Genomic DNA, 12,326 nt, shown 5'->3' with positions numbered 1-12,326 from the left:
TTACGTCCACACCCGTACCTACCTCTCTGCTTGTCTTTCTATCCTTTTTCACCCTTTTCCCCTTCCATCCATCCATCCATCCGTCCGTCTATCTATCTATCTCTCTACCTACCTACATACCTATCTATCTATCTATCGGTTATTATGGTAAAGACTGACATGTAGTTAATAATACTTGAGAAACTACGTATATTGATGTACAATGGGCTTGGTTTAGTACGAAAACAGTCTTATAAAGCAGCTAACTAGTACACATTGTGAACTTTTAACAATACGTTACCTTTCTGCGATACAAGTGGACAACGCGTGCTAAATGTGTAGGGTATTCTTATCACATGACATGAATTGCGTGTTGTTGTTTTTGGTTTAAGGCCATTTCTCAACGTAGGATAGGTTATGCAGTGGCGTCGCTGGGGGGGGGGGGGGGGGTGCGGACCGCACCGGGTAACACCATCTCAGAGGGGTGACACCAAAATGAAAAATTGCAAATTTTACAGAGCACACACTGCTCGGTCTAATCGGATTTCATAAGCGGATAACCGATCATAGTTAAATACATGACTAGCAGGCACTGCAGTGGCGTCGCTAGGGGGATGCGGGGGGTGCGGACTGCACCGGGTGACACCATCAGAGGGGGTGACACCAAAATGACATTACTAAGGATTCTGTATGGTCTGTTACGGAAGGAGGACCATGGGGGTGACACCATGAGCTACCGCACTGGGTGACACCAACCCGAGTGACGCCACTGAGGTTATGCATGACGGCCGCTATAAATGGTGGAGAAAGAACCCAGGGAAAACAATGATAAGAACCACCGACCCATGAGAAGCTATTAATAGTTTTCTCACATATCCACATTTACCGAGCCCGAGACTCGAACCCACGCGGACAGAGGTGGCAACCCACCCATCCCTCGAATTACTTGTATCATGTGCCTCGACCAAGATAAACACGATGTTGGTGTAGTTGAAATTTTATGACTGTTACAGCTTGAAAGTGACACTTGTTTGCTGAAATTCCTGAAATTAAGCTGTTCCAAAGACAGTTCCGAAAATGTTCTTTCCTTGAGTTAAAAGATTGGTGGATGCGGGTTGGGATTGAGGGTTGTGAGAGTGATATTGGTCAGTTTATTTGGATGACGTGTTTCGTTCACTAAACCCAAGTAGACAAAATAAACCAGCTGTAAAATAAAGTCCTTTATACTTTAAAAAAAAGGAATATTGCCAAACATTAGGAATATCTTATTAAATGTTTGACTTATGGAACATCATATCTATTTTCCTTCCAGCTCTCACAAAGTCTATTACATGTGGTAATGTTTGAAAATACCATGATGCCCTTATTTAGGAAGAAGGCAAAGCCTATCCGAAGGGAATCGATAACTTTTGACATCAGGAAAATATCAAATATCTAATGAACTTAGTTGATTAGACAAGAATTCGCTGTCGCTGTTTCATGTTTACTTTATTAATAATGAGTTGGGTTTTTTTTTTCAAGATCTGATATTGACTGCTGCATGGTGGATTTACTTCACCACTCCTATGTTTACTAAAGTTCCATTGAACACTTTTTGTCGTGTACTGTGCGCTTTTTCATGGCCGGAAAGGGTTTCCGGCCCCTCATTTGCATTCGCTGTTCTAGAAATCGGAACAGTCGAGAAAGAACCGTAACAGAAATAAAGAACAACAAGAAAAAACAAAACAAAACAACAAAACAAAAACAAATTGGTTATTTTGTAAAAAGAAGGAACGAAAAACTTTTACAGTGGGTGCAAGTAAATTTTGCTGTAAAACAAATTTAAAGAAAGTTTGAGCCCGAGATGATTTCGCATGTACATTTAGAACTCGTAACACTCTCAAACTAGTGATCATCGTTGACAATAATTTACATTTGTTTATTGAAGAGCTTTAGGTCAAATGAGGTGGTCACCGTCTATGCACAGTTTCTATACATCTGAGTCAAACAATATCGATGCTATTCTTGAATTATAGCCACATTACAAACTACCGACCCCAGATCAGGAGCGTAAAAAAGGGAAGACGGGGCGGTGGCCCCAGGCGATAAAGGTTTCAGCGCGCCAAAACCACGGGTGCCCGAGGTCTTGGGGCGCCAAAACCCCTTTAGACCGTCATTGTCGCTCCGGGCCCCATTTACCCTTAGTAAGTCACTACCCCCATATATGGTACTTTTTGCATGATTTAGTGTGTGTGTGTGCGTGTGAGAGAGAGAGAGGGGTAAAGGGGTGGGTGGCAAATGACCGGAAGGCTGACAAACAGCGAAAGAAAGAAAAGGCATTATACTGCGAGAGGAGTACAGTATTAAGTGTTTCTGTTTCAGATGAAAATACTGGTCTATGTCATCGGGGCAATTATTTTCCTTCTTTTCTGTGTCTGTGTGCGTGAAAGAAGCGGAGATCCATGTGTGTGAAAGGCGGAAAAACACAATTCACTATACCATGTTATCTGATATGACGTGATTTTATTACAAACTTAGAAATATGTAACAATATAAACGTGACAACATCCTGACGTGATTATGTGGGGCGTCTACGTCGGGACGCAAATTATTGCACGTAACAGTGAATTTGATGACCAAAACAATGAATTTGTATCAATGGACCCAGGTAAGGGCCTGATACTCAACAAATCATGAGAATTACATTCTGCTCTGAAAACAATAGGTATAAAACTGACGTCTGTGTAAGACTATGTTGACGTAGAAAATATATATGCCCCATAAGAACAATGCAATCTGAAAGAACATATTAATAACATCAATTATAGATACAGAATATATTTGACTATCTGTACAATATTTAACAAATGATGCACATTACCTTCGTACGAAAATATGGAACTGCTATTCAGCTATAAGAAAATAAACGACAAGTCCAGAACCCTTCATTTCAATACTACTGACACAACCCACTACTATATATATATATATATATATATATATATATATATATATATATATGTATATATATCTGTATGTGTGTGAGAGAGAGAGAGAGAGAGAGAGAGAGAGAGAGACATAGAGGGCTAGCTTTACAGAACATCTCAAACATGGGTCTTCAATGCAACCTGTGAAGTTTATACTCCACCTGGTGAAATCTAAGTGTAGGTGTGCGTAGATTTTTAGCTTGACTGAAAATATGCTGGCAACTTTACCATCGAATCCACAGATTTAGTATATTTTTGAGGGTAAAGGTAAAGGTCCACCCACCACCTAACAAAAATTAAAAAAGTATTTTCAGAATACATTTTAATTATAAGTTATTCCTAATGTTGAAGGAATGTTTATCGTCTGGTTTTATATATATATATATATATATATATATATATATATATATATATATATATATATATATATATATATATATATAAAGAGAGGTCTACAATTCAAGGATGTCTAAAGAGGTTAGAGTCCTTGCTTGTTTATCTCTTCAGGGCATTTAGTGGCCAATGCCTTGTATTCATTAAAATAAATGTTGGGGATATATTAGTCTGTTGAAAAGTATCAAAAGTTGTTTATCAAAAGAAAGTACATCTGATAAGCATTGACTAAATCACGACAGGTGAGATTCTATGACATTAAAACATGTGTATTAGCTGAAATACAACTGGCAGGATGTACGAAGAAAGGCCATAATCACGGTCAGCAGACGGCTTTAAGTCGTGTGATCATTGTCTGACTAATGGTATCTGAAGACAAATGAAGATGACATTTTAATCCGAAAAACCAAGTTGAAAATCAATCAACTAATTCAATATAACCATTTTTTTAAATCTTTTAAAAGTATAAAAAAAAAAACACAAATCAGAATTATTTACTTAAGCTGTTTTTTTTCTTCACCCAAATCGTCCCCCACCCAAAAAACTTCCATTTCATAATATGATGCGCTGCTATAGTTGCACCCCTCCCATTTCCACCCAGTCTAGATTTGCCAATCATGGAATAAGCAAAATTGCTGAAATACAGAAACTTAATTCCTACACAACGTGAATAGCTGTTGACAACGTTTGTTTGAACCTTATCCTTTTAACTTTAAGGAGAAATCGTACCCGGAAGCTTTATAAAATCATGGTAACTATCAAGGAGAGAAAATATGGGAGACGTTCTGTGAAGAAAATCAGTACAATTATATTTTAACATTAAATGTATTTTCTAAAAGAAAATAAGAACTACGGGTAAAATGGTAGCTTTGGAAGTGGATGTTTGAACTTATACGAATAAAATGGTTACTAACCGATAGTTGTGACTATGAATCACATAGGTACTGAATGATTCCAATTCAAACACTGCATACAAACTTCATTTTATACTTACATAAATCCATGAATAAATAAATATATATCCACAACTGCCAATGTACATTTAAATGCATTTTTGTGTCTTCCTCAAATTTCAAACACAGACGTGGATCTGGAGGAATCTAGTATGTGATCTCGTATATTTCTTATTTTACCACTGTCGGCACTCTTGTAGAGGCGGTGCCCAAACTTCTCTTCTTATGCAAAACCCGACTTATTTCAGTTCAAAAGACAGTTCTCTAATTTGGTCAAAAAACTGACCGTGTCAACAGATTTGCTACGTCCAAAAAAGATACAAGTAGGCAAGTATTATTATTATAATGTAAAAAATATGACACAACCCAAGCAAATTACAATGTGATTGAGATTTACATTGATATCCAAATAATACATCTAGAATACTAAAATAAGATAATCAAACGTGGAGCATGATATGGTAAAAAGATTATCATCTACATAAAGTATAAAAATATACGATATACGTCTCAATATGGTAAATAAACATTGTCTTATTATTACATTTATTACACTGTCTTATTAACACATTTATTACATTTCTCACATTTGCAGCCCTTGCGGATAAAGGCTACCTTCTGAGATCAAATGTAATCTTGCAAAGCTAGCTCGATTTAAATGAGACATTTTCCCTAACTAGCTTGTGGAATGAGATCCATGTCAGCTAACTCGCACCGTGGAATTAAATTTCCGAAGATAATCTCTTCCTTAACAACGAGACATAAGTGAGTCCTAGATAGCTCACCTGAAATCGACCTAAAATCCAATGCAAGAGCTGTTGGCCAAGAACTCTGGATTAGTGTAATGCTTGCTAACATTTAAGAGTTGTTAAAAGTTTTAGCAATGTCGACCAGATTGGACGGCGGCTGGGCATAATTTAAAGGGAATAACGCCACGATGCTTTCTGTGTGAAATGTCATCACCTTGTACTGACCGGATATTGATAAGTCATTCAAAAGGTTTCGTTTTGTAATTGTACTGACAATTACAATATTGAATAATGGATCAGCGTAATTCTTTCCAACAACTGAAAGGCTCCTACGCTAGGATGCTTTCTTTAGAATTTCATTAAATTCGTTTGAACAGTTCGATTTGTAGATCAAGTCAGTTTTAAATTGGGTCCAATCTGATGACAGAAAAGCACCAATTGTAAAACTTGAACATGCTTTTGTAAAGTTAAGTTGAATTCTGTTCAGTATTTCCTTAGAAGAAGCTATTTTAAAACTTGACCTTTTTAGTAACAATACTGATTGTGGATTGGCATCATATATAAATATCATTGATACTTTCGGCCAAATGTGGTCCAGTTATGTCGAGTTGTGTATGAAGACATGGCTAAAAAGCTATTTATAGTTTTAATTAAGTGTGGTCATATCTTACGGCAGATTGGGGTCATTTGCACAATTACTAAAGACCTTTCATGAAAGAATGCTTTTGTCAGTTTTGATCAATTCTGTTCCGTGGTTTATGAAAATTATTTTCAAGGTTTAGTAATAGTGGCCACATCGGAAGGCGGACCGGCGCAATTTTTACAAATTCTTAATGATGGAATTCTTTCTATCATGCTTGGTCCAATTATGTTACGCAGTTTTGACAAGTTGCTTATAAAGGTTTTTCTATTTTTAGGAATGGTAGCAATATTTGATTAATCGATATCATACTTATCAGCTTCAAAGGCCTTTATGGAAGTAGACTTTTTTCTGTATAACTGGGTCAAATTCTGTGCAGTTGTTTTCAGAGCGATACCGTTAAAAAGTCTATCTTTAGTAACGGCTTCCATGTTTATATGGTGGATCGGCATCATTTGTACAAGCATTATAGACCAATGTGCTAGAACACTCTCTGTCAAGCTTAGCTGAAACTGGTCCAATGTTTGTTTTTTTTATTAAGAAGGTGAAATAGCAAATGTTAACGGACGATGGATGAAGAACTATGGTTGCAAGACAATATCTTGAGCGAAAAATTGTTGTGACAAAAGTTAATTTAAGATATCAGTATCAGCACAACTAAATAGAATGGTTACCCATGATACTTGGATCCTGACCCAAGCTGTCGAGTAATAAATTTATCAGATTTGGAAAATTGTCCCGAAAGTCACAACCTTACAGCGGAAAATTAGCTTTACAATAAATCCGATTCATAATGCAATGAGATGATAACGGGAAGCTTGTTTTATATTGCTACAGATTTGAAAATAATATCCACTAGCTACGCAAAAAGTCTGACTCAGTCATCACGATCCACATTAGTGTATTTCGACTTTATCTTTCATTTAAAATTTATTGAAATACTTTCATTCACGCCTTTCTTTAGAGGAAACAAAATACACGAATCGGAGGAACTTAAATAACTATGTCAGAATAAGGATAATCTATCAGTACTCTGAAGAGAAATTTAAAAAATCAATAGCGAGTACATATAACTTCATGTTAGGAACTGACGGAAATGAGGTTAACTTGAGTGTATGAACTCCATTGATTCCAATGTTCTGAAGAATGGATCAAGTGATGTTTGGATTTAAAATCTGAAATTAATGATAGCCATATATATCTCAAGTTTGCTAACGTGGCAGGAGAAGTTGTTGAAACCAAAACCAAATTTTTTCTCCTGGATGTCAAGGATCAATTATAATTTGAAAAGAAACAGCGCCCTGTACCAGATGTATAAACAAACAAAGGTATTTCCAAGCGAATCGAACTGATCACTATACTCAATAATTCACTGAGTAGATCCATATTGTCTATCAATAATTTCAATAATTCTCCATTTTAACTCAAAATATGAAGTTCATTATCGAGAAAGTTTAGATAAATAACAATAAGAACTGTCATTTTTATGCTTAAGAATAGACTTCCATGTTTCGTCACGCCAAAAACTTAGTGATTAAACAACGACCTTCAATCGAATACAGCTAAATATTCATTTAGCAAATATATGTTCAACGACAAAAATAACCAATATATATGCCCAAACATTGAAGCAGAGGATACAATAACAAATCAATCCGCGTAAATCTCCCGCTGCCATTTTTAAAAGGCCTCAATGAACGTAACAAGATAAACAGGCAAAAGGTAGACTTTCTTCCAGGACACCACACCTAATGAACAGAAAAGAAAACGCCAAAGATGCCGGTAAAACTTCATATAAACTTACTCACTGCATTGATCCTGATGCGTTATACAAAAGGAATTAATGTTAAATGTGAAACCATTACACCACATACAATCTGACGATGTCCTTCCGTTGTAATTTTATAATTCGTAGCAGTAAGGATTTCTAACCGAAGTAACAAGATTTAAATGGCGTGTGCTTTAGACAAGCAATGATAGTAACTAATGGAATAAATACCGGCAGAGTATTTAGAGTTGCCCTACTTCGTCTACTTGTAATCGCTCTTTTTGAATCAAATGAAATTATCTCGCTATCTGCGAAGAAAGTAATTTTGTAGACTGACTTTCAGGCCATTCAGCTTCATAATCAGTTCGCCATGAGTAAGTGTTGGCACTGGTTGGAATACGGAACCTTACTTAGATTTAAGCCTTCGATGAAAGATTTGTGGTTTTCTGTTGATCTTGGAACGGAATTCATGGGCGAATGCACAGGAGATGTCAAGGGTGATGACATGGGGGAATGCAGAGGGGACACCCCGGCTTGGAAATCCAGGTTGGCCGTCGGCACAGAAAATGTAGCGCTAAACTGAGGACTTGATGAGTTGTGACATTGGATGTCGCCATAGAGACCCATCTGGCTTTGTGGATGTTGTTGATGCAGCTGGGATTGTTGTAGTTGGTAATTCAGTTGCTGTAGCTGTTGTTGCTGTAGCTGATATTGATGCTGATGTTGTTGCTGTTGCTGCATCATTCTTTGCTGCTGATCTATCAAGAATTCCACCCTGGGATCCCTTGGGGATAGAGAGCGTGAACGTGAAGGACTAATGAGGCCTTCATCGGAAAGGGTAACGGTCTTCTGGCGGAAATAATTACCGAAGTCGGTAGGGGAAAGCCTCGTCGGTCTTTTGGCATTCGTCTTTAATTTTGTGGATCCAAACTTGGTTTGTGCAAAAGTTGCTGTGGTGAACATTGGGATGATGGAGCCCTGTTTAGGCGGATAGCTTGGACCCGCAGATGACTGAGAAGAGCTAAAGAGTCCAACAGAGGGCGATGTAGATTGGCTGACCGGCCCAATGGGCCAGTTGCTGGGAGAGACAGATGTAGATGGTGACACACTTCCTGGTGAAATATTTAAGCTGCCCAAGGAAGCTGACAGGCCATCGATTGGCTTGAAGCACTGAGCATCAGGATTAAATCCCCGATTTGTTGCCTGAACCTCTCGGTCCACGACTTCATCGTCCGCCTTGCGGTCACTATAGAGGATCTTGATTTGTCCCTTTTCTCCAATTTTGTAGGAAACTTCATTTGGGTCTATCCATAGAGTCAGGTCCTGTGGCAGATAACTCTTGATTTCTTCCATGTCCAAACCGCACGAGATTGCTGCTTCCATGAATAAAATGTCCATTTTCTGTCCTGTGACTTTCACGCATCTGAAACCAGATCCTTTAAAGGGTTTATCTGGGTACCAGTGCCCTTCAAATCTTTTCTTTAACCCCTTTTCAAGTTCTTCTCCAAACATGTCAACGCGCCGGCGGGGTAGCTTGTTGTAGAGATATGAAATGACAAAGTTGAGCGCAACTGAAACTTCGACATGCATCGTGGAATGTTATAATCGTCAGTCTCTGGTTACTCCGTTTAAATTCCTCTTTGCTTTGTCGAACTGTCTGGTGGGACCTGCAGGAGAAAGAATATACACTTTTAAGTTTGAAATAAATGACTTTCAAATAAAGAGCTTTGCTTAAATAAAGAAGAAAACATTTACTACATGGCATGAGTAGACAAAAGAAAAAGTACCTTCCAGGTTCAATATGCTTGTTTGGAAAGAGGAGAAAAAATGATAGGTTGGTCCTTAATCAATCCATGTATAAATATTTAAAAAATCGAACATATCTGTATAGAAGGAACCTGATGACGTTACTCCTGAAAGGCACACCGCAACAATCAATAAAAAAAATGCAGTATTTCATTTACCATGAAAAGTATATACTTTTATATCCAGCTTACTCATACTGTGCTCTATTTTCGCCGCCTCAGAATTATTTGGTAATCAGCTTGCAAGGCAAACATGAACCTTAGTAACAGTATCAGACGAATGCTGACGTATATCATAATTATTAGCAGCTTGCGGCGTAATGTAATAATGTGCCTTTCATACACGTGACCTTTATTATTTGCATAGGCTGACATTAGGTGCATACTGTCCTACACAATTCAGCACAAGGGCATTGTATCTGCCCATGGAAGCCTTTATGAGCTTTTTCCATGTGGTATCAGAAAACTCTAAGAAATGTCAAATTATATAGTTGATAACGATTAATTACAAATGTCAAGTTTCCTAGACAGATATTCTGAAGGGATTCTAATTTAAACGATATATATATATATATATATATATATATATATATATATATATATATATATATATATATATATATATATATATATATATATATTTATGTGTGTGTGTGTGTGTGTGTGTGTGTGTGTACAGGCCCAGCCCTAGGGCAAAGCGCTTTCGGGAAATCAACTCCGCAATGCAATTATTTTGCATGGGGCCCCGTTCATCGTTTGCTGCCTTGGGCTCCGCACATTCTAGGACCGGGCCTGTGTGTGTAAAAACACAAGATCCACTTATAGAGGCTGTCTGTGCTTGATGGATGTTAAGGATATAAGAATTAATTAAAGAACGTGAAGGATACAAGACAAGCTTTTAAGATAATACAATGGCCTAAATACTCATCCGAAACAAGAAACGAATGTCTGCGTATGCGTGTTTTGAGAGAGAGAGAGAGAGAGAGAGAGAGAGAGAGAGAGAGAGAGAGAGAGAGAAGAAGAAGAAGAAGAAGAAGAAGAAATTTAAACATTCAATATGTATTGGATCAAAGTGGGTTAAAATACCAGCTGTTGAACCCGCTCCTTTCAACCTCCAGTCTTTTGATCGATAACCTAATCTCTTATCTCGTCATTCAATATAGGATTGACACGCCGTATGTAACTAGATGTCAAGACTTATCGGAACCCTAACTGATCGGCCGGTCAATGTCCATTCACATCAATATGCAACAATTATTTACAGGTAAGGTAGGTTCCGGGTCTAATGCAGTTTCACATAAGGTTTTTTTGTGTAAAGAGAAGCCATGGGAATTCTTAGCACGCATGCGCTAATTAACAGACATATTTTCAGATACCTCGGTTCTAAATGATAATAGCGTTTGGTGACGTTTACAGAACTTCTACCACCGCCACTCAGTTTCATTGGGAATATCTGCAAGTTCAATCAAAAGTATCACGTAGAATGAAAATGAGTTTTGATGTATGATCTTGGAATTATTCTGAAACAGTGGGAAAGTGTTACTGATTACTAATGCACTTTATAAAACACATTATGTATTAGGTCTTCTCTCAACAAAACACGGGTACGGTTTTCTATTAACCATGACATTTACACCTGGAAGGTTTCAAAGCAAAGACGTGATCGATTTCATTAAAAGTCCTACGCAATGAGCACTAAAATTAGTATCACCTATCTAACAAGGCTTCATAATGTCTTGAAAAACTATAGTTCAAGGATGTTTGTTTCTGCGGGATCAATATATATGGTCGTGTTTAATTTAGTGGCATTATCTGATGTGGCGAGGACACTTTAGACTACATGGCAATTTTCGAAAGACAATACAACCATCCAGTATTTATTGCTGAATATATATTCTCCAGCACAGCACGGAGTATGGTTTGAAACTGACAAAATTTAAGGTTTTGATTGTAACGATTTATGTAAATTTTTATCATAATAAATGTAAGAGATTATTTTCATTCATAAAAAAATAATCAAAATTTTATACCCAGTCTATGTAGCCAATATTTAGATTGATTATTATCGCATCATGTGACGCTGCCATTTTAGTTATTAGCTCATAACACTAGAAAGGAACTACGTGTGTATTCATGCGCCATGACAAGATTTTTAAACAAAAGTGAAACCACAGATCTGTTATTTAATTCTCTATAGATTCATTATTATTTTTGTTATCACTATCTGTGATTATAATAACTGCCTTTTACAGGATTCACGAAGTCTCGAAGCATAAAAATCGATTACAAAGTATGTATCAACAGATTTTGCTTCGCTGCAATCATTCATGCAGTGGGTAATTAATCTTCAAGCTTCACGACTTCATGAATACTGTAAACCATGAAGTACAATTCCTAAATGAATACAAGGAAAACTACTGTCTTGAATACTTTACTGTTATAAGACAATAAAATGCATGTTTTTCGTTGATATGTAACATTTTCAACATTACATTAAAATTCTTTTAAAGCAGTTTTTTGGAACAAAGATAAAACAAGAGGAACATGAATGAAGAAAAATTGATGCTAATGAACAAATAATGATGAATATTACATTTCTAAGAAAGATGGACCAGCAAAACATCACTAAAATAAAAAGAGTTCATAATAATAACATTCTCAGCGACTAACCGAAAACATTTGAAGTTTATTATTTTTTTCTTTCATTCCTATATTTAAGAAGTGATGAAAAGATCCCCTACCGTGAAAATCTCGCCTGGTGTTAAAACTGTAATATTTCCAAATATTCATATGGTAATATCGTTTCCATGTGTCAACTTCAAATAGCCACTGCGAAAATTGGCCCTATCCCACGAGCCAAAGTCTCTACAAGTTCCCCGTGAAAAGACTGGTAATATTCATTCACACTATCTGGTTTTGTATGGCTTGTTTGATTGTCTGACGTCAGCATCGCTTCCGGTTTACGCTAAAAGTTACAGCCGGAAGCCATACCAACGTATTTAATTTTGCAGGTGAAATCTTTCGATAAAATTAATACTATTTGATTGATATCGATCATGTTCTTGCAAAATAT

The 12,326-nt window shown here is 36.8% G+C and overlaps 1 protein-coding gene across 3 annotated transcripts in view; it reads right to left on the bottom strand.

Annotated features, from left to right (window-relative positions):
* Positions 1-2,461: 2,461 nt before the first annotated feature.
* The window catches only part of LOC149803151 (protein Tob1-like), a 34,213-nt gene continuing 24,348 nt past the window's right edge, over positions 2,462-12,326 (bottom strand). For 2 of the 3 annotated variants that reach the window (XM_089952770.1, XM_089952769.1), the window contains exon 2: positions 2,462-9,115. In XM_089952770.1, the coding sequence (XP_089808896.1) occupies positions 7,809-9,038 (1,230 nt within the window). In that variant the 5' untranslated portion in view covers positions 9,039-9,115 and the 3' untranslated portion in view covers positions 2,462-7,808. Of the gene's footprint in view, positions 9,116-11,994; positions 12,106-12,326 lie in introns of those variants that run through there. The other variant, XM_089952772.1, reaches the window with a different exon arrangement.

The sequence above is a fragment of the Sinohyriopsis cumingii genome, chromosome 3 (assembly GCF_028554795.1).
Source record: "Sinohyriopsis cumingii isolate HCF-2022 chromosome 3, ASM2855479v2, whole genome shotgun sequence".
Lineage (NCBI taxonomy): Eukaryota > Metazoa > Mollusca > Bivalvia > Unionida > Unionidae > Sinohyriopsis > Sinohyriopsis cumingii.
This window is presented reverse-complemented; position numbering and strand designations above follow the sequence as displayed.